Source organism: Ictalurus furcatus, chromosome 10, assembly GCF_023375685.1.
Source record: "Ictalurus furcatus strain D&B chromosome 10, Billie_1.0, whole genome shotgun sequence".
In the NCBI taxonomy this organism is placed as follows: domain Eukaryota; kingdom Metazoa; phylum Chordata; class Actinopteri; order Siluriformes; family Ictaluridae; genus Ictalurus; species Ictalurus furcatus.
In genome coordinates, this window is record NC_071264.1 from 1674787 (window position 1) to 1698630 (window position 23844).

General features: G+C 40.6%; 2 protein-coding genes across 2 annotated transcripts in view; both read right to left on the reverse strand.

Annotated features, from left to right (window-relative positions):
* The window catches only part of LOC128613856 (uncharacterized), a 53875-nt gene extending 45178 nt beyond the window's left edge, over positions 1–8697 (reverse strand). The window contains exons 1-6 of the mRNA XM_053634993.1: positions 8136–8697; positions 7855–7976; positions 7280–7396; positions 6814–6868; positions 6439–6643; positions 1175–2948 (exon numbers count right to left, since the gene is read on the reverse strand). Coding sequence (XP_053490968.1) covers positions 1175–2948; positions 6439–6643; positions 6814–6868; positions 7280–7396; positions 7855–7907 — 2204 coding nt within the window. The 5' untranslated portion in view covers positions 7908–7976; positions 8136–8697. The remainder of the gene's footprint in view (positions 1–1174; positions 2949–6438; positions 6644–6813; positions 6869–7279; positions 7397–7854; positions 7977–8135) is intronic.
* Positions 8698–20249: 11552 nt separating this feature from the next.
* Positions 20250–23844, reverse strand: part of syt7b (synaptotagmin VIIb) — an 85230-nt gene continuing 81635 nt past the window's right edge. The window contains exons 10-12 of the mRNA XM_053634328.1: positions 22360–22474; positions 21914–22113; positions 20250–20947 (exon numbers count right to left, since the gene is read on the reverse strand). Of these exons, the coding sequence (XP_053490303.1) occupies positions 20843–20947; positions 21914–22113; positions 22360–22474 (420 nt within the window). The 3' untranslated portion in view covers positions 20250–20842. The remainder of the gene's footprint in view (positions 20948–21913; positions 22114–22359; positions 22475–23844) is intronic.

Consider the following 23844-nt stretch of genomic DNA (forward strand, 5'->3'; position numbering starts at 1 on the left):
GACATGGGTGTTGCTGCAATGATTGCATCTTGCAGAGAAGACCTCTCTGCAATCTCTAGTTTCAGAGAACAGTCTGAAAAGGCCATCAATATTAGGATCACTAAAGCAGGATTTTCACCTTTCAAAGTACAAAACACTAGTAGGAGATACATAGTAGGCTACGGAAAAAAGAAAATGCAGTCTGTTCCCAGGTGGCCACCAGCTTAAACATTTCTCCAGCTCTCCTGGAGGGGGAAAAAAACAAGTCTGTGTGAACACTCTACAAATGAGATGATTCATGCCTTGAAGGATACGTTGATGTATACAGACGTCATGAAGAGGAAACTTCAGATTTTGACATTAGCCCTACCCAGTTGGATTATCAAGAAAATGGCAACAGAATTCAATGTTTCAGTTTACCTAGTGAAGAAGGCTCTAAGAAAGAGTCCAAGGGGGTTGACTGAGATTGACGTAAAAAAGGGCAAGAAGCTGAGTCAGGAAACTGTGAACAAGGTCATTGCCTTTTCTGACAGTGATGAGTATTCAAGTATGTACCCTGGACAAAATGAGTTTAAGTCTGTGAAGGATGAGAGTGTCAAAAAGACCCCAAAACAGAAAAGACTTCTGCTTGTGAATTTAAGAGAACTATATACTGAATTCAAAGAGAAAGGGCCAAGTTGCAATGAAGATATTGACATTATTGTTTCTATGTGAATAAATAAAGGTATATTTCTAATTTCAGCATTATTTGTTCTTCAGACATTCCTCTTTAAATACAGTAAGTATCAGATTTAAACAAAGTGACTCGCATTCGGTTGAAAATGGGTAAAACTCTACAGTTTGCACCTGGAGCCACGTTGAGATCCCCATATCTCTGGGATTAAACCATATAGGGCCTTATAAATGAAGATACCAGACACATTCCAAGTCCCTGAGGTCCAAGTCCAAGTCAAGTCTCAAGTATTTGAGGTGGAGTCCAAGTCAAGTCTAAAATCATTTCTTCATCAATTTTAGACAAAATGTAATAAAACGTGATACAAGAAAAAGTTAAACAATTTTCTGTAACAGTACCAGAGGTTTGTTTAAAGATGATTAAAGTAAATATGATAGAGCATTAACCAAACAGTGCAGTTCAGTGTAATATTAAAATAATAAACCATGCAGTAATAAATTTATAAATAAAAAAAATACTCACTCAGCTTTCCTGGAGGCTTTGACCACTGGCAGTAGCTTCATAAGACATTTGTTTGATAGGTCATATTTCCTCAAATCAAACACATCCAGCTCCTGTTCTGAGTTCAGTAACACAAACACCAGAGCTGACCACTGAGCAGGAGAGAGTCTGGCTCCACTGAGACGACTGTAACCTCCTCTGTTCAGGTAAGTTTGTACTTCCTGCACCAGAGAATGATCATTCAGTTCATTCAGACAGTGGAACAGATTGATGGATTTCTCTGGAGATGGATTATCCCTGATCTTCTCCTTGATGTACTCAACTATTTCCTGTTTGCTGTGAGAGCTGCTTCCTGTCTGTGGCATTAAGCCTCGTAAGAGAGTCTGATTGGACTCCAGTGAGAGACCCAGAAGGAAGCGGAGGAACAAGTCCAGGTGTCCATTCTCACTCTGTAAGGCCTTGTCCACTGCACTCCTGAGGAGATCAGACATGTTTGTCTTGTTGAGAAGATAAGACAGATCAGTGGTTTGCTGCTCTGTTACATTTCTGCTGATGAAAGACAGAAAGACATATAAAGCAGCCAGAAACTCCAGAACACTCAGATGTACAAAGCTGAACACCTTCCCCAGGTGAAGCCCAAACTCCTCTCTGAAGATTTGGGTACACACTCCTGAGTACACTGACGCTTCTCTGACATCAATGCCACACTCTCTCAGGTCTTCCTCATAGAAGATCAGGTTTCCTGTCTCCAGCTGTTGGAAAGCCAGTTTTCCCAGTGCCAGGATACTCTCTCTGATCTGCTGAGGATCAGGGTCACATTTCTGATGGTACTTCTGTTGCTTGTGTTTGATCTGAAATATCAGAAAGTGTGTGAACATTTGAGTCAGTGTCTTGGGGATCTCTCCACTCTCTGCTTCACCCAACATTCTCTCGAGAACAGTGGCTGAGATCCAGCAGAAGACTGGGATGTGGCACATGATGTAGAAGCTTCTTGAAGACTTCATGTGTGAGATGATTTTATTGGCCAGGCTCCGATCACTGATCCTCTTCCTGAAGTACTCCTCTTTCTGAGGATCACTGAACCCTCGTACCTCTGTTACCAGGTCTACACACTCAGGAGGGATCTGATTGGCTGCTCCTGGTCGAGAGGTTATCCAGAGGAGAGCAGAGGGAAGCAGATTCCCCTTGATGAGGTTCGTCAGCAGCACATCCACTGAGGCTGACTCTGTCACATCACACAATCTCGCATTGTTCTGGAAATTTAGAGGAAGTCGACACTCATCCAGACCATCAAAGATGAACACCACTTTGTAGGAGTCACAGTCTATTAATTTTATTTTTGTTATTTCTGGGAAAAAGTGATGAAGAAGATTCACCAGACTGAGATTTTCCTGCTTCATCAGATTCAGCTCTCTAAAGGGAAGTGGAAACATGAAGGTGACGTCCTGATTTGCTTTTCCTTCAGCCCAGTCCAGAATGAACTTCTGCACAGAGACTGTTTTTCCAATTCCAGCAACTCCTTTAGTCAGAACACTTCTGATGGACTTGTCTTTAAAGAACTCATTACATTTGATGGGTGTCTCCTGTGTTGCTGGTCTCCTGGACGCTGTCTCAATCTGTCTCACCTCATGTTGATTATTGATGTCTCCACTCCAACCCTCTGTGATGTAGAGCTCTGTGTAGATCTCATTCAGAAGTGCTGAGCTTCCATGCTGTGAGATTCCTTCATTAATTCTTTTGAACTTCTCTCTCAGGTTGGATTTCAGCTTTGGCTGGTACACAGACGTCAAAGACTCTAATAAATAAAATAATAACATGTTTTAATGCAAAATGACTGAGCACAACATAAAATGTAAACTTCTGTAAAATGCTGCTGTTCATTCCTGATTCATGTACTTTTTTCTCTTAGTAGTAGGCGCCGACGCGAACAGCAGCCAGTCACAGCAGCTCCTGCAGCTTATTACTTTAACTTCTTTTTTTTCACCTCTTTCCGACTTTCTATTGTTCTGCATTTTACGCCAGACTTTTTATTTCACCTTATTGTCTATATGTGTGCCCGAATTTTAAGCGTGTTTCTTGCAGTATTTTTGGATCCACCAAGATTACTCAGACAATGCTTGTTTATTCAAGGGAGCAGCTCCTGATGTACTAGACTAGAGTGGCGGCCTTGTCGACGGACACACCAGCGGAGCTACGGAGGCACAGGTGAGGGACGAGAGCGAGTGTGAAGGTTAGAGAGAGCCAGGAGAGAAAAAGGACACTCAAACCTTGCCTTCCATCATTTGTTATGGGGAATGTAAGATCACTGGCCAACAAGTCAGACGAGATTGCAGCACTGACGAGTAGCCAACGCGAGTACAGAGAGGCCAGTTTGTTGTGCTTCATGGAGACATGACTAACAGGGAACATTCCTGATTCTTTGGTCGAGCTAGCTGGCTTCACACTAGTGCGAGCAGACAGAGGAAAACAGAGCGGTAAGAAGAAAGGGAGGAGGTATAACTGTCTTTGTTAACTTAAAATGGTGCAAAACTAAACACATAACAATGAAGGAGAGCATGTGTATGCCAGATATAGAGCTACTGGCTGTGGGACTGAGACCATACTATTTGACAAGGGAGTTCTCTCACGCCATTATTGTGACTGTGTACATTCCACCATCGAGCGCACTCATGATTATTAACGGGGACTTCAACCATGTCCCCTTCTCTAAAACCCTTACAAACTTCACACAGTATGTAAAATGTAACACTTCCCCCTCTGGGCAGATCAGACCACAACTTGATCTACCTTGTACCTGTGTACAAGCCTGTAGTCAAACAGCAGTCTGTCACCACCAAGTCTGTAAAGGTGTGGTCCAGTGAGGCCGAAAAGGCCCTACAGGACTGCTTCTAGACCAGAGACTGGGACCTGTTCCTTGAGGATCACGCAGAGGACATTGAGGGACTCTCCCAGTGTATCACAGACTACATACACTTCTGTGAGGACCGGATTGTATCCACAAAGAAGGTCCGCTGTTTTTTAAACAACCAGCCATGGATCAACAAAGACATTAAAGCCCTCCTAAACAGGAAAAAGAGAGCATTCATGGCAGAAGACAATGAGGAGGCCAGGTCAATCTAAAAGGAGCTAAAGAGGGAGCTGAGGAAAGCAAAAAAACAGCTACCGGGAGAGGCTAGAGTGCAAGCTGGAAAAAAACAGCACCAAAGAGGTATGGGAAGGCATGAACAGAATTACTAGGCTTATAAATTCCAGCCCAGCCATGGAGGGCAGCCTGGAACATGCAAATAACCTAAACCGGTTTTTCAACAGGTTTGACTCAGCCCCCACCCCTGAGAGCTCAAATGGACATTCACACACGCCTGATGATGAGGACAATACAGGAATCATCACAGACACAGGCACCCCAACAACCCCTCCCCCTCCAGCAGCCCATTCATAACATCCAGCCAGGTGAGATGGGAGCTATCCAAGCTCCAAATCAACAAATCTATGGGCCCAGACAACATCAACCCGAGGCTGCTCAAGGTGTGTGCCACACAGTTTACAGGTGTGTTTCAACACCTCTTCAATCTTTCCCTAAGGCTGAAAAATGTGCCCCAACTGTGGAAGACCTCTTGCATTGTTCCGGTGGCCAAGAATGGTCATCCAGGGTACCTCAAATGATTACAGACCTGTGGTGCTGACATCACATGTCATGAACACCTTTGAGAGACCTGAAGCACCTGAAGCTGATTGTAAGTGACTGCCTTGATCCACTGCAGTTTGCATACAGGATGATAAGGAGGAGGAGTACAGAGACATAGTGGGGAGCTTTGTCAGATGGTCTGAGGTTATAACTACCTTCAGCTCAACACTGGCAAGACCAAAGAACTGATAGTGGACCTCTGCCGAAACAGAAAGCCCCCAACACCTATTACCATCCAGGGGGAGAAAATAGAGATGGTGGACTCGTACAAGTTCCTGGGAGTGCACATTAACAGCAAGCTGGACTGGTCAGAAAACACAGATGCTCTCTACCGGAAGGGAAAGAGCAGACTATTTTCTCTAAGGAGGTTCAGGTCGTTTGACGTGAGCAGCAAGCTACTGCAGATGTTCTATCAGTCTGTAGTAGCCAGTGCCCTGTTCTTTGCTGTGACATGCTGGGGAGGTGGAATTAAGGTTGGGGAGGCTGACAAACTCAACAAGTTGGTGAAGAAGTCCAGCTCTGTTGTTGGTCACAACTGGATAATCTGGAGACAGTGGTGGAGAAGAGAATAAGAAACAAAATCAGGTCCATTTTGGGAAACCCTCTTCATCCACTGTATGCTGAGCTGCTGCAGATGGAGAGCTACAGGCTCATCCCCCCCAGGTGCAAGACGGAATCCTTCAGATGTTCCTTTGTGCCGACAGCCATCAGACTTTACAACACCTAGCCATCCCCTCTCTTGACCTTACTTTTGACTACACTACAAATACACTGATACACTGTTGTAATATGGGTACCATACTGTACTTTTTGCACTGCTCACACATCACATCTTAAAAGCTTTTGTTATATGTCTACACTGATTATACTGTACAGCTGCAATATGTATATAGTATTGTACATATGCGATATGCACATGGGCTACTTGTATAGTGGGACTGTACATTGTTGCTTGCTGTGTATACTGCTCATATGTGTGTGTGTGTGTGTGTGTGTATATATATATATATATATATATGTGTGTGTGTGTGTTTGTGTGTGTATATTCATATATATATATATATATATATAGAGAGAGAGAGAGAGAGAGAGAGAGAGAGAGAGAGAGAGAGAGAGTTTGCACTTATGTCTATACATATTTATACATCCTGTATACACTCTTTATTTTTTAGGGGGGATGGCTGTGACTCAGGTGGTAGAGCGGGTTGTCCACTAATCGTAGGGTTGACGGTTCGATTCCCGGCCCACGGGACTCCACATGCCGAAGTGTCCTTGGGCAAGACACTTACCATTTATATATCCCTGTATTGTTCTCCTTACTATCTCTTTTATCTCTTCTTTCTTTTGCTTGGCTACTGCTGTGACACCCTAATTTCTCCATCTGGGGATTAATAAAGTAGTATCTTATCTTATCTTATCTTAAATATTACTGAAGGAACAGGACCATTGTACAGAGTAACCACAAGCTGGACCACGAACAGAACAGAAAAGTAACAGATGTACATGATAATAAACTCAAACTAAAAGTGTTCCTTTCTAAAACTATTTCCTCTCTCTAAAGTGAACCTGATGGAATAAAGCCATGATTCAGAGCTCTTACTGTTCTGCAGTGTGTTAGCGAGATCTGTGTGGTTCATGTTCTTCAGGACGTGCAGTGTGATCTTCAGCGCTCCCTCTCTGACACTGTGCAGATCCGCCTCATCCTCCACCTCCCTCTCAGTGCATGCTGGGTAATCTGGACTCAGGAGCTTCCTAAACCTCTTCAGCTCATTCTTTATCAGAGTGATGACTTTGTGTTCCAGCTCCTGGTTAGAAACACACAGGAACACATCTAAACATTATAATGTTACACACTGAGAGATGCTTTTATTTTAGGAAAAGAAGAAAAGTCTCTTTCTATTCCCACAGTTACAACTGAAATTCTGCCTGATTACCCATAATGCTGCTGCATATCGATAAAACCGTAAACACACACCTTGAATATGGAGTCCAACTGATTTCTGCTGAGGTTTGATTTCTTCTGTTGTGGTCTGTGAACAAATAAAACACATGATGTAATATAGACTATATGTATTCATAGCTGCACAACACACACTAATAAATACAGAGACAGATATTTAACACTATCCTCTTAACACAATACACTGATTTCAGGATTTCCTCACTGACACTAACATGTTTATGAATAAAATAGTGATCTAGTCATTAATGTCCCAGGTGTAAATGTTGTTGTGTAGCACCATAGACCCTCTAGCTCAGGGACTGCAGGCTGAACTGAACTCTTAAAGCAGTTTTCCTCACTGCCAGTCCAAGAGCTGCAGCACTGCACAGTTTAGTGTTTTACTGCTTCAACACCTGATAAAGATCATGAAGGGCTTCAGAATGAGACCAGTGAGTTTGATCAGGTGGAACACTGCTGTAAAACACCTCACTGTACTGACCTCACATCAGGAGAACTGGCTCCGTCTCTGAACTTAAGTGGATGATCCATTGACCGGTCACTCTTTAAGGACACACAGCTAGGTTCTGGTGAGTCTGATCTCTTTCCCTCCATCATTCTAGAATTAAACAGAAATATCAGCAATAATTAATACTCTGCTGTCTCAGCACTGTTACACAATGTGTTCATCATTAAACACCAATAATTCCATCTTTTCAATTCAGCTCCAGTCTGCACACTTATTCAAACAGGAGACACGCCCCATACCTCAGGAATTACACTGATGTCAGGAGTCCCAATCACAGATAACTGACTCAGCTGGGTCTTAAAGCCTGTAGAGTTCACTGACTCAAAGCTACGCTGCTCTTCTCCTCCACATTACACAGTCCTTTTTACTCTTCTCTCAGTGAATGATTTCTCTAAACTGTTCTTAGATCAGATCAGTGATATATTCACTGCTATTAAACACCTTAAACCAAAGTTTAGTTCCTCTGTGAACTAGTGAGTGTTTAGAGATACAGATCTGTTCCATGAGACGGTGTGTATTTATTGCTGGTGAATGGAAAAGTAACTCACCTCTCGTCTTTCTTTAAGTCCTGTTTTCCAGACACACTCATGTTGGAGGTCATGTCTCCTTCTCCAGATTACAGCAGGACACACGTTTACTTCACTCCAACATCGGTGTGTTAAATCAAACCCTGTATCAGCACAGAGTTCACTTACAGGAAATAGTCGCGGTATCAAGTCATAAAACAACCTGTGTACATTCAAACTTCAGTACAAACCAACAAAACTCTTCTGCATCTAGTGTACATTCAGTGTGTTCATATATTATAGCTTTAGATATAGATACTCACTGTGTTTTTACTCCTGAAATGGTTTATTTTCTCTCGACACAAAAGGGAGACGTTGAGTTTCACCTTCACGGGCACCTCCTACCTTTTTATTGTGCAGAGGGCAAAGGGCAGTAACTGTGGACAGGTAATAAATACACACCTACACACCCAGATTTTTATCAGATCACACTCTGATCCATGGAGCACGTCATGGTAAAGCTGATATAAACAAAACCATTTAAAGAGCTACTTACCTTTTACTAGTTATTTAGAATAAAAGTGAAGTGTCCTTCTAAAACATTTCCACTTTTTTGGAAACCATTTCTGATGTTTTTTTTTTGACTTATTGCAGCATTTCTGGTTTTTCATGTGTTTTCTCTTTTATCAGACATTAAGACAATAACCACTTGACTGCGATTTGAGAGTTCATGCCCCGCCCACTGTCAACACTTCAACAAATCAACACAAGGTGACCGGGAGTGAGATATAGCCGAGCAAATCAGAACACCTGCTTCAACTGAACCTGGAGCCAGAGGCAATAATTCTTTGAAAAACAGAAATATTTCTTCTCCGGTTGTGATGAATTTGGAGTTAGAGCACAGATTAAGTCCAGCTTGGGGTCAAACACATTCTCTCACCAAAAGCTGTGATATTCACACACATTTTACATCAAAAAGGTTTTAATTTATCACCTGCACCATGTGATGATTGTGTGTGATATTTTGGATATTTTGAGGTGTGATGTCTGGACTTTTTATCCATTTCCTTTTGCAGAATGTTCTGCTGCATTTTCTGTTTCATAATCCTGGAAGATTTCATCTTCAATCATTGCTTTTTTTTTAAATTATTACTCTCTCAGGTTTTATACCATATGACTTTCTGAGAACATGTTTCCACGGAGTGAATTTGAATTGTTTCAGAATCAGTGTTTACTTTGTAAAACCTCTTCCCTCTCTGGCAATGACCCACAGTCCCATCATATTTTATATATGCATCTCAGTGATATTATTTTCAGTGGGTTTTTTATTTTATTTTTAATTTTTATCCCTAATGAGCAAACAAGAGGTTTCACAACTTTTAGTACTGACATTACAAAAATCATTACATGACAGGCAATAAAATGAAACGATTGGAGAAGGAGTGAGAGAGAGAGAAAAAAAAAGCATTTCCATGTTATAGTCCTCCTCCTGGTAGGATCACGAGCTGGAATCCTCTTATGGCTTTTTCCCCATCTGATTAACAAATAATCAGTAGTTAAATATTCACACTGAGATACTGTGTTGGCAAAAGTTACAAATAAATATTTAAAAATCTATATTGAAATTACTGGCTTATGCTTTTCCTTAATTGGTGTCAATTGTCATTTAATTAAATTTGCACTTTTATTACATTGAAAAGGTTGGCAGTAATAATCTTCATGTAATATGTGAAAAGGATATGATGCTTCGTGCTATATTGTGAAGTATCATAATATGTACAGAATACAGCAGGGGAAATAAGTATTGGACGAGTCAACATTTTTTTTCAGTGAATATATTTCCAATGAGGTTATTCACATTAAATTTTCACCAGACATCAGTATTAATTCAAGAAATATAAAGAATTCACAACATTAAAGTGCATAAATAAAGTTATGTTTGCCTCACACCGCCAGGGTTGGGGTTCGATTCCCGCGGCTCTGTGTGTGCGGAGTTTGCATGTTCTCCCCGTTCTGCGGGGGTTTCCACCGGGTACTCCGGTTTCCTCCCCCAGTCCAAAGACATGCATGGTAGGCTGATTGGCATGTCTAAAGTGTCCGTAGTGTATGAATGGGTGTGTGAGTGTGTGTGTGATTGTGCCCTGCGATGGACTGGCACCCTGTCCAGGATGTACCCCGCCTTGTGCCCCATGCTCCCTGGGATAGACTCCAGGTTCCCCGTGACCCTGAAAAGGAGTAAGCGGTTGAAGATGGATGGATGGATGGACTTAGTGGAGAAGTATTGTATATTGTAAGTATATTGAATCCATCAATATGTTTTGCAACAATAAGGTTGTGAAGGTCTTGGGAGAGCTCTTTGCTTTTAGCCATCATGAGATGTTTCTTGTGTGACACCTTGATAATGAAAAGCCTTTTTATAGACCATCAATTTACTAACCCAGCTGAAATTAATTTGCACAGATAGGAGGTATAATTACTTGTGGATTTCAGCTAATTCCTTGCCTTGGAGAGCTGCTTTTTCTTAGTGTGTCATTCCACTTTATTACACATAACTTTATTTATGGACTTTAATGTTGTGAATTCTATATATTTGCAGATTTCTTGAGTTAATACTGATGTCTGGTGAAAAGTTCATGTGAGTAACCTCATTGGAAATATATTTACTGAAAAAATTGTTGACGTATCTAATACTTATTTCCCCCACTGTATATTGTTGGTACATTCCTTATATAGTGCTTCCTGTACAAACAGACCCATTTTCTCTGGTTAAAGCAGGACATCTAACTCCCAGGATGGTACGTGATCTCAGAGCTGCTGATTGTTATAAATCACCATTTTGTTGAAGGCATTTCCCCAGAGGAGAATCAACATCCAACATCCCACCTGTCTATTTCGCATCAAAATGCTTTGTTCTGTAACCAATATAACATCTTGCTTTCAGACCTGTCGGCAGATATGGTGCAGATTTGAGCCTAATACATTCTCTGTCGCTCTGATGGCCAGTGTAGTATTGCAAATAAACCATATCTTCCATAAAGTGACGTGTTGCTGATCTTTACAACACAGTTCCTGGGGAATCTGCAATCACAAATCTTCACACTTGACTCTTCCTTGCCTAAGTAGGTGTAAAACGGTCAGTGACATTCTAATTGTCTCTCTCCCGAGTTGTGTAACGGATTGTTTGCCCCATTTGGGACAAACATTGTTTTCCCATCTATTCGAGATAGGCTTGAATCCCAACAATGCCACAGCCATCCGTGGAGCCAGAATTGTCCATGCTCTCAGGGAGGGAAGGGTGATGTACCCTCTCCTGTTTTATGCAAATATTTACACACAACTTTACTAAAATATCCATCAATGAGGCTTAGTAATTGCATAAAACAAGGCCTTTCCGAGCACAATTTTGACATATACAAGATATAATCTTACCTTACAATCAACTATATACTTGTACATATGCTGAATATGTAAAATATTCATGTTAAACTGATAGCTTTGTGAGTATTCCATGCTGCAGTAACACATCAATTTCCTGCCAGAGAAGAATAACATCTTGCCTCACTAGTCACTTTCCTTTATGTTGAACTTGCAGGACTATAGTGCCTCCACCAGAGAGCATTACAGCGCTGCTGAAAGCCTGCCACGAATAAAATAAATAAATTCATGCAGTATGATGCTACATACATGATAATACATTTATCCTTTCATTAAAGCCAATTAAATCCATGTACAACAGATAAAGCACCCAACAATTCACAACCTGCTGGTCGCTTGTGTCAAGTCTTAATGGTACAGCCACCATGGTACCCCTGAATATTAACAAATCTTTCACAATAACAAAGGGATGTAATGATATACGAGTATGATGGTATACCATGATAAAAAAAAAAAATCTAAAAATAATAACATAGTGACAAAGAAAACAACTCCATATAACATCATGTCATTTGAACTCTAGTCTTCCCATATTATTGGAATCCATAAATATTGTGCCTCCCACCCCCTAAATCCCAGTTTAACCCATGATTAAACCACTACTTTTAACCTCTTTGTACTTTGGAATTGACAAATTATGAAGCTTGAATAGGAGATAGAAGCTTCTAATACTAAGGTCACTAAATATCCTTTACACAAATACACCCAAATCAGCCTTGTTTTTTCTCCTCAGTGGGGAGTGACGTGTGATACCTGGCTTGCAGGTGAGACGTGGCTTTAAATAGCAGAAATCGTGCTGCGTGATCACTCTGACCTCTACACCATCTGTCTCTGTGGAAATGCTGCGTCACACGACCAAGCTTTTTTTTTTCTTCTTCTTCACTAATCCACTTGCGTGAAGCGCAGTCCGACAGATCCCTTCCAACCCAAAACCCTGACATCTTTACAAGTACTGTAGCTTATTCTTTTAAATATTTATAAGCATTGCCCAAAATCAACAATGTTCTTTAAAAATGACACAAATCCTCTAACGAATCTCGTGAAATATTACAGATTTTAATCTAGCGTGGCATTTAATGGAAGTCAAAGTGACGTAATGTTTGTGATGTGACAATAGCAGTAGCTAACACATCAGGGGGTGGACGAATCAATACAAGGGCCTGGGCCTGTTTTGGGTCTGGCCCTGTTCTAGGTCTAATCCTGTTCTGGGTCTCGCCCTGTTTCGGGTCAAACCCTGTTTTTGATCAAGCCCTGTTCTGGGCCTGTTTTGGGTATGGGCCTGTTTTGGAAAATGCAGTTTTCAGACACTATTGGTATTTTGCAAAAGTCTCCCTTTAAGACAGGATTTTTATATTTTCTGTGTAAAGAGCTTATTTCTGATATTGTTAGTCATGTTAGGGCAATATGAAATATCTTCTCCATCCTACCAAGGTTATTTTCACTTTTGACCCATCACTTTAGCTCAGATCTAGGATTTTGCACACCATGACTCTCTGCCATTCACATGGTGAGCATTCCACTAACCCATGCTTACACGTGGAGCTCGGCTTAGCCGACACCCACTCCTCTCATTTTCTTCTGACATGTTCCTGACATTCTCCAGCGTACTTGGTGTGTGTGTTCTGTGACAACCACACAATTCGTCCTTTGCCCTGCTATCTTCAGTTCTACTACACTTCTGCTTCCTCTCTGTGATTCCCATAATCCTTTTTATGTCTGTGTTCACAACATTCTTTTTGTTCGAGACCTTGCAACCTTGAGGAAACCTATATAAAAAAAAAAAAAAAAAAAAGGCTCTGAATGGAGCCAACTAAACAAACTTCAGAAAGTTCAGAGCTCTTGTAGTCGTTTAAAAGAGTAGGAGGATCTGTTGTAGATCTATTAAAGCAGACTGCTAGTATGACGCTTGTCCCCTTTTACAAATTAAACAAGGTACAAATCCTTAAACACAGACTGAAAGAGAAAGCCTGAATACCTAACCATGCTGACCTTGTTGTGGGACCAAATGACCCCACGTAAAACCGTTACGTGACATACAACTGAAGCTATGTATCTACAGCAACTCTCAACTTCTTTATCTATAAAGCAAAACTGTGAAGCAGACTGAGATCACTCTCAAGGTGGTCTGAGCACGGTTCGCTAGTGGGTCATTTCACAGGGGTCCGAGTTCGTGTGTTGTGTTCACAGACGAAAAAAATAAAACAAAATGCTGAGTCATGAATGTGAGACCACTTGGAGCACCAAAATGGACCAAGCATGAAAACACACTATTTGTCTCTGCTACTCGGCCAGTAAAATAGTTTCAGTACAGTAAGTACTGCTCACCAGATACTATCCTGTGTGGGTTTATATATATATATATATATATATATATATATATATATATATATATATATATATATATATATATATATATATATATATATATATATATACATACATACACACACACACACATCTAAACTCCAAAGGTTTAAAAGTGAGCTCAATAAAGACAAGAGGCCTTTTGTGTGTTTCGTCTTTTTATATATACATTTATACCTATATACACTGTACATTTATGCCAAAATAAATCAACATGTAAAATTATATTGTGCACATCACATACTGTACTTGTGATCAAGGGAAGTACGAGAGAGGGTGGGATTCATTATCCAAACACACAACATTAACACTACTGCAATCTGTACACACACACACACACACACACACACACACACACACACACATACACACACAGGTTCTACAGCATGGCCAAAGCCATGTCCGTCAATATCTTATAGTTCTCCTGTTAAATGTCATCAAAGTCAGATATGTGACAAAAACCTGTTCAAATGCTGGCTGGGTTCATTTCCAGGAAGGTCACAACACCGAAAGTAGCTTTAAAATATTAAAAAGGTCTCAAAATGAAACTCTGAAATACAAAAGTTGAAGTCAATAAATAAACAAATAAATCGGCCCAACAAACAGATCAGAGCTCTCGCCACGTGAGAGAAGTATGCACTGCACTTTTTACTCCAGACTAAGTTTTAGGTATGAACTCTTGCTTATCTATCCAACACCCCATATATCCAATGTCACATTCTCATATATATATATATATATATATATATATATATATATATATATATATATATATATATATATATATATATACACACTTTTTAAAAAACTCCACTTTAGCCATTTTAAAGCCTTCCTCTGTGACTTGAAGGCAACACTTTATTTGAAGGTGACCTACATAACCACTTTATAATACGTGTATAAGAATGGGTACTGTGTTATGTAAGGAATAAAGCACAAGAGGGTGTGCTGTTACAGGAATAATCAATAATAAAAAGACAAGGCACCCATTAGCACCCTGAAGTTGATTCTTTTCCTCGAGTAGCATGGCCCAAAGCACTTTATTCCTCTTATACCATAGCATTTACCAAGAATGACTGTTTTTAACAATTAAAGCAAAATGCATCGTGTCATATTATTGACAAAATCCTGAAGACTTTCCCACAGCAGAAAACTTGACGAAACAGCTTTACCTACAGAATGTTTTACAATGATCTCAAAGGCTCTTTCCAAAAAAAAATGTTAATAATAATAAATGTCTCCAAGCCTCCTCATATCAATCAGACATTTTCAATAGTTATATAACAGCTTTGTTTATTACTAGGCTTTCAATTAAGTGAACTGTCCGGCATACAATTCCCTGTGAGTTAGTAATTACTATGCAAATGATATAAAATGACCGATAAACATTGCATTTCAGATATAAAATACCTTCATCTTCGGCTGTTACTGCATGTTTCTTAGGAGCCAGCGCTTACTGTTACACTGCGAGGCGGAGAAACTGTTTATTGAGAATAATATTCATAATGATTTAAATGATTTATTAAGCACAGGGTTCGATCGTGTTCTTTTCATCACTGTTTTATAAAAGCAGCATGCATTACAGCGGTTTTATCTGATCAGATGTTTTTATTTTTGTCTGATGTTACCCGTAATAAAATACATTGTAAAACACGCTCTCTCATGGCTCGTTGCTAGAACATACAGTATTACAACAAGCACGTTTATAGAACACCTTCTCTGTAATTATTATATGAGGTTCGGTTATAAAATAATCATATGTTAGGATGTTCACAATTATGTGATGCTTGAGCACATTATTGCTAACGATGCTTCATAGTGTCAGTGTTACAAGCCAGTAATTGTGTACAGGCTTCAAATTCCTTTCTGAACACTAAACTGAGGGCCACAGCAAGGTGCTGAATATGGGATAATTATTCATTCATTACTCTGTAAATGCTAATGCATGTGTTATGAACTCCCAATGTAGTACCTACTGTACGACACCCGCCTCACCCTGAGTTTACACTAGGAAGTGGACTATTCATTTCCTGTGTAAGTTCACAATGCAGAGTCTTATTCAACAAGAGATTTGCAGTACTTTAATAAATTTCAGCACTCATCTCATCTTCTGGGTTTCATTACAAAACTAACAGTGCCTTGGCTAAAATCTTGCTCATGTGAACTCAGAGTTTGAATAAATATAGGGTGAGAAACCATGAGCATTTTTGTTTTTGACACAATCCTAAACATTGGTTTGAAATAAAGTTCAGAACCTTATACAGCTGAGGCTAAAAGTTACGTACAGTATACCTAGGCGAAAGATATTACATAAGAATTCCATTGGGTCAGAGGTTTAAATACAGCAAGTTCACCATCTGTTTAAACAATCTGGAAGGTTCCTCCTTCCTGATTGGACATTTGTAATGATAAGGAGTTAACTCGGAGAGCACCTGTAGCTGTATTTAAGCGCTGTGTACGGCGGGAAAAGGTCAACCTCAAGGTTTTTAATCTGAAGAGCTCCATCCTCACTGTGAAGCACGGGGTGGCAGCATCATGCTGTGGGGGTGTTTTACTGGAAAATGGACTGATGCACTTCAGAAAACAGATGAAATACTGAAGAAACTGCATCAGTGTTGGCTTTCCCATCAGGACAATGATCCTAAGCAGACCTCTAAAGTTGTAACAAAATGGCTAGTGGGAGCGGCCATCACAAAGCCCTGACCCGAATCCCAGAGCGGATTAGTGGACTGAGCTGAAAAAGCGTGTCTGAGTCAAGAAGCCCACAATCCTGTTCGCCAGTTCTGTTGGGAGGAATGGGAGAACATTCCAGAACAGTACTGTGAGAAGCTTGTGGAAAGATACAACAAGAGTTTGATTCAAGGTTCAAGCAATTAAAAGGCAATGACACCAAATACACTCTCACACACACACACAAAAAACTGTCTCTTAGCTCGTTTTGAAATTACAGAAATAAAGCAGATACTTTATGATTACATGAAATGTGTGGAGTTGTGGAAAAATGAGCCTCCGTACATGTAAACCTTTGGCCTCGACGGTTTGTTGGTTTTCTTTTACACGTTTCTAAAAAAAAAAAAAGAACAACCCAAAAAACAAAACAAAATCCCCGTGACAGCTCATCCCTACCATGCCCTTACTTTCACTTCAGTCTGGATTTGTCCTTAAAATGCTTAGCTCTCCCTCCGTGTACGACGAAGGTCGCACTTGTCACAGCTCGTTATGCCCGAGAAGGATAAAAAATCAAGAGATTTCTGCCAGAGATTCTCACGCCTGATGTCTCTCACCCTTCCTGCCTGATACCTCTAGTCAGAATATGTCACAGTTACAGATACTCCAGACACACTGTGTGTGTGTGTGAGATTACAGCTGTACATTGGTGTGAATCATTTACCTCGTTCTTTCTTATTTACTTGACAGGATTCACAATATCTCCGTGTTAATATTGCTTATATGAAATGGTTCACTGCCACAAATACGGTCTGAAATTCGTTCTGCTCGATATAATAAACACCAAGTGTAGTCGAGCAGAGTGAGACAAGGGGGAGCTACAAGGCTAATGCAGATAAGAAATAATAAAGCGCAACCAGATCTTCATTGAGACATAACTGCTATCTATGAATAATAACCTCATCTTTGCAATGGAGCTGAAACCAAGGTTTGAAGGTGAAATTTTACCAGAAAGCTGGATATAACAATATAATTAACTTATACTTAAAAATTCATTTATTTAACTGAAATACGTCACACAGCTAAAAGTAATCTGACACTGGTAGATGATGTGTTTATGGAAAAGATTTTTAGCACCTTCAGCATAAACCTAAAGAAGATAATATTGAATGTTAAAGATGTCTTGGCCGCTGGACTGTACTGGGGTGGGGGGGGGGGGGGACACTGCATACATGTCATTTTTGGCTTAACTGTTCCTTTACTACCCATCTTTTGCTTCGTAACAAGTTCACTTTACTTTTAAGAAAATTACACCGGTAGCTTGTTTCTCAACCACCTCTACAGTAGGCTTGTGCCAATAATCAGACATCATACATCCTTTCAAGCTTCCAAGAACAAGTCTGTCGCATTCATCCCTGATGGAAACACACAAAAAAACAATAGAAACCCTCATAGAATGTGTAATGGTTTTAATGGGAATTTCATTGATTTTAAATGGTCACTGTGGGTCTCTACTGGAAATTTGTTGCCTTATATTGGTGGAATGTTATGTCTAGTGGATACCATTAAGGACCAGTAATGGTCACGGTTTTAATGGTTGGCTGAGGGTTTGTAATGGTATTTGTAGTAGAAACCATTAGAATTTCTGTCATGGTTTTTATTGTTGGTTTCTATTAGGGGTGGGAGGCAGAATCTACAACTCTAGTAGATAATCTAGTGATTATTATTATTATTATCATTATTATTATTTTTAAAAAATGAATAAAAATAAAATATAAAGTGTGAGAGATCACAATGTTAGCTCATGCCTACTGTAGAGACTAACACTTTTCAAAGGTGCCGTAAATAGAGAACCCAAAACTTGAGAGCAAACATGAGAGCCCCTCAGGCCACACACACACACACACACACACACACAGAGACACACACACTTTTCCACTAAGCTTATATTTATCTATTTAAAAAGCAACTGTACTTCCTGGACAATAAATCTCTCTCGAGTGTCTCATACACATCCCAGAAATCCCTTCATAAATGTCCGATGACAGCATAAAGCTAAATTGCGCTAGCACCCCTGTGAGATTTTTGATGCTATGCTAGTACCAAGCTAACCTTAGTGCCTGGTTTGGTGTGTATCGTAACCTTCCGTTACAAGATATAGACCCACGAGACCAGGAGCAGGAACATTTCTGTCATGTATATGGCACTATTCTTATCTAGTTACATATTACAGTGCTTTTTTGTTTGCTTGTTTTTTAAGTAAAGTGTTCAGGTACTTCAGTTAGCATGGTTAGCCCAGCCCACGGCTAGCAAACTTAGCATTTCTCAGGAAGGAATGCCATAATTTAAATCCCAAAGTGTTACAATCCAGAAAATACAGTAAACTATAGTGGTGTAAAATAAGCTTTCTATGAGTGCTTATAAAGGCTTAATCTCATTTAAGCTGCATTAATGAGCTGAGTTCCACCTGAATCGGTTTGCCCCTGTTACACACACACACACACACACACACACACTCTTTTACATATGTTAGTCAGACATTAGAACAAAGACTGGATTAATTACAACATTCACACACAAGGTACATGGTATTTTCAACTGCTACTTTCCTTCAAGCTCATTCTTTGCTCAGCACGTGTGAGATATATTACTTTGGCTCTTAAAAAATAAACTCTACTAAGAAGTTTAACACTGGCAGTGATCGGGTTACGAAAATAACACGGTTGATGCAGCACACACACTGCATCAGGTTTGCAGCTTCTAATAATAGTGCATTTCTACTGGTCTAATGTCTCTCTCTCTCTCTCTCTCTCTCACACACACACACACACACACACACACACACACACACACACACACACACGTAACTGCCACCAACCATATAACAACCCACTCTGCCGTGGAAGCATTTTAACTGACGTCAAATCAACAATGAGAACGCTTCTCATTTTCTCCCTGTTTAATATATTATTGGAATGTTTCACATCTTTTTTGACTGTATTTGCACCAAGGGCGCTTGCACACCTTCATCATGTGGTTCTTTTGGTCATTTCAGACATAGATGATTCTTCTGTCCTGTCAGGTTGGGCGCTCGGGTGCAAAAGCGCGTCAGTAGATGCTATCGTATGCACAACGTTATGACACTGTCTGTTCCAGTCGCACTGTGCCCATGCTACGCTGCATGAGCTGAATGTTTCTTTATGTAGGAGACGTTCCCGAATGAACGTTTCATTGTTCCGGGATCAACAACCCTCTCTTTTCACCACCCGATGTCATTCCTCCCGTTCCTGAGCCACCTGAAGAGTTCGTCCAGACGCACCAGTCGGTTTCCAGAGAGAAGGGAAAACCCATTGTACAGCTCTGCATGTTGAGCAAAATACATTAAAAAAATTTTTTTTTTAAATATAGCTATACATAATTGTAAACCCTAATAGTCCTCACTGAAATGAATAAAGAAAGAGGTGCATAATTAATACTGGTAAGAATTTAGATTTTGGTAAGAATTTGTGTTTCTAGAGGAAGGTTTTAACCAGCTTGGGAGTTGGAGATGGGTGGAAGGAGCACACAGTGTTGATCCAGGAACAACAAAGGAATATTGATTCAGGAACATGTCCTACTGACCTTTTAACCTTGGGAATAGTGTAATGCATCATACATGTGTAATGCATACACAATTGTAATACATGAAAAATTGAGCTGCAACTGGCAATTCATTTTGTAGACACAAAGAGAATTTCAGCACTCTTCAGTTTCCATTCGCGTAACCTTCATCTGTATCTTGACCAAATAGTTACCAGCATTTTTTGATTCAAACCAAAATGCAAACGAATTAGGTCTGCAAATGCCCAGCCAAAAAACAAAAACAAAACAAAACAAAAAGTCAGTCTGTTTTTTTTTTTTTTAAACAACAACTCTTTTTTTTTTGTCACATCACGGCACCCACGGTACAAACGGATGACAAGGAATTCCAGCAAAAATGGGTTTCTACACATGGTGCCAGGAAAACTGGCAAAAGATGGTGAAGAGGTTCAAGTAAAGAGTTCCATCTCTCCATCCATCAGGTATTGCACTGTGACGCGATCCTTGTGGATCTTTAGTGGTGGTGGTTTGGTGAACGGAGGAAGGAATACAAAAACACGGCAGTAGAAGGGTAGGATTTTTATCTTTTTCCACTGGTTGGAAGCCCCATCATCCTGGTTGGACGTTGGGTTATTCCCCGGACAACTGAACAGTCAAAATAAATAATCTCGAGGAAGACAAGCCTGCTTTCCATTACATACTGTAACACAGGACTTTTACAATCTTCTTGGCAGTGCTTAGCCTCTTCTTTTTTTTTTTTTGCAAAAATGGGAAAGGGGGATCTAAGCAGGTGCAAATCACAGGTCAGAACTAGATAAAGAAGAGTGAAGAAGAAGAGAGTCCCATCTGTGGACACACATAAAAGAAAGGACACAAACGGGGCAAATGTTGGATGGCTTTTGGTACCCGTGTTCAAGCTTGTGCATATTAACAGGGGCTCGTGGGTGTGGGTTTAATCTGGGGGCGGGGCTATTGGGTGGGTCCACTAAGCTTTGAGGGCATGCCACTGGGCAACAGCAGTGCGAGGATGACCCATCATATCCTTCCAATGTTTCACCTCTGCGGGGCCACTCTTCCACGACAGATAGATCTGAATAATTGAGAGAGAGAGAGAGAGAGAGAGAGAGAGAGAGAGAGAGAGAGAGATTTCAGAAAGTATCCCTTTTGTTGACGTGCTGTTAGATTCTACTATAAAAGCTTGGGCGCACTCGCAGTGCTTCTACGACTCGCATCCTTTAAGAGGAGTTTCATTATAATGACAGGATGACTTTTTTGGAGAACATTTTCTTTTAATAATGATAGAGAGCATCATTTACGAACAACAAAATGATCAAAACAAGTTCAGGAAAACATCACAAAAAAGTCTCAGACTGCGGCACAGCTGCTGAAAGGGTCTGTTTACGGGACAACGTATAGAAAACACAGATAAAGGCTCTCTGGTTTGAGATTTATGATTCAAATGGACATTTATGGCCTTAACCCAAAGCACTATGTTTGATGGAAGCCAAACACTGCTCATCACCCTATCGCTAACACAGTGAAGCATGGTGGCGGTAGCATCATGCTATCAGGGTGCTTTTCATCAGCAAGGACAGGGAAATTAGTCAAGGTTAAGGGCAAGATGGTTGAAGCCAAATACAGGGCAAATGTAGAAGAAAAATTTTGCCAGTCTGCAAGAGACTTGAGCCTCTGGACGGAGTTTCACAGTCAAACAGGACAACGACCCTAAGCATACTGCCAAAGCTACATTAGAGTGGTCCAAAACCAAGAATATGAATGTTTTATAACATTAAACTCAGTGGCAAGATGTAAAAACTGCTGTTCATCACTAGTCTCCTTCCAATCTGAAAGAGTTTCAGCAACTTTTCCAAGGTGAATGGGCAAAAATATCAGGATCCAGATGTGCAGCTGTAATTGCAGCCAAATATGGTATTACCAAGACCCCGGGGAGGGAGGGAAGGGGTTGGGGGTTTATTTTACAAATATTTTACACATTCAAATGTTAGGCCATTATTCAGGACCATGTGCGTGAGAGAGTGGGACCTTACACCTGTACCTTGCCTATGACATCATTTCGACTGAGTCTGTCCTTATCCATGACTGTGATGACGATGGTGGTCTCTCTCAGCACGTGAGCGGGAACGTCGAAAGGAAAGGACTCGTTAAAAACAGGGTTCAGACACCTCTTCATTACCACGGTCTTCTTCTTTTCCACCCGTTTGTCTTTGTGCATCAGCCACACTTTCACGTAGGGGTCTAAAGTGCACACAATACACACACACACGTTTCACTCGAAATGTCCAATTTTATATAAATGAAGGCATCGTCAAAGGTCAACACTAAAAATGATTTTCCAATATGAAACTTTAAAAGTGTCATATACGTCATTTAATCTCTAAAGCTGGATTTCATGCTGCTTGCAATCACATAACATTCAATATTATTGTGCTCAAAACCCTCGCTGACACCAACACCGAGCTGGTGTAAGGTTTACAGGCCTACCTGAGGTGCCGCCGATGTCCATGGCTTTTAGATTGCGTGCCTTTATGATGTTCACAGTGATGGTGTTAGCCGTGGGATTGTAACACAGTGACACCAACAGGTCACCTCGACTCCCCTATACATACACAGACACACACAGACACACACAGAAGCGCACACAGACGCGCACACAGACGCGCGCACAGACACGCGCACAGACACACAGACACACACAGACACACACAGACACACACAGACACAAGCAAATTACTAGCCATCTGTTTCAGAAGGAGGCAGGAGACTTGTGGTCCACACATAATGTCAATCAAAGCTGACTACGCATCACAGAGAATTAAATCCCATAATTCTGAATGAGAAAAAAGAAACAAAACAATAGCAGACAACTGAGGAAAATCTTTAGCTTATAATTCCTTTGCATTTGCAATCTATCGTCTTGCCGAGTGACATGACTAGCCATGGGTTCATTTCATCTTCAGGAAGGATCCGGAAGGGGGTGCGAGGTGGGAATACACCCAGGACGGTACGGTCGTCCATCGCAGGGCACCATGTACACACGGGGACAATTTAAAGTAGCCAATCCACTTACCGGTATGTTTTTGGGAGGAAACCCACACAGACACAAGGAGAACAGATCAGACAGTAGCCTGAGCTCAGGATCAAACCAGGGACCCTGGAGTTGTGAAGCAGACAGCGCTACCTGCTGAGCCATCCGGCATTACATTAACCAAAATACATTTAATCATGGAAATGCTCTTTGACATAAGCTATAACTCTGTTAAGAAAAAGAATTGCATTTGCATCTATGCTGGAAAGCTAGTGCACTTGAAAAGACTCCTGAATGCTGGACTGAAGGGAATCCAGAGATGTGTGGCTGATGTATGACATCTGAAATGGTGATATTTTCACTCTTCACTACCATTTACAGTCTCAGCTACCTTAGACAAAAAGTGTTGAACCAGACCAGGCCTTTTGGAGTAATGTACTCTGAACAGATGAATCAAAGATAGAGTTGTTTGGCCACAGTAACAGCAGACATGTTTGGCGGTGACCAAAGACAGCTTTTCAGAAGAAGCACCTCATACCAACTGTAAAGCACGGTGCAGTGGTGGAAATGTTATTTTTTGGGGTTACTTCGCTGCCTCAGGGACTGGACAGCTTGCATTCATTGACTCAACTATGAATTCTGTTTCATATGAAAGAGTGCTTGAAGATAACATGAGGTCATCTGTCCGAAAAATGTTGAACCGAAACTGTACCTTTCAACAGGATAATGATCCTAAGCACATGAGAAAATCCACCAAGGAATGGCTCAAAAAGAAGAAATGAAGGGTTATGGAACGGCCTAGTCATAGCCTGGATTTGAATCCCATTGAAATGTTGTTTGGGGGGGTGTAATGCTTTCCTCACAGCTTCAGCATCGATATGTTTTGCGTCTCAGCGGTACAGGAGGAAGACACACACTAACACTAACCTCAGCTCTTCACA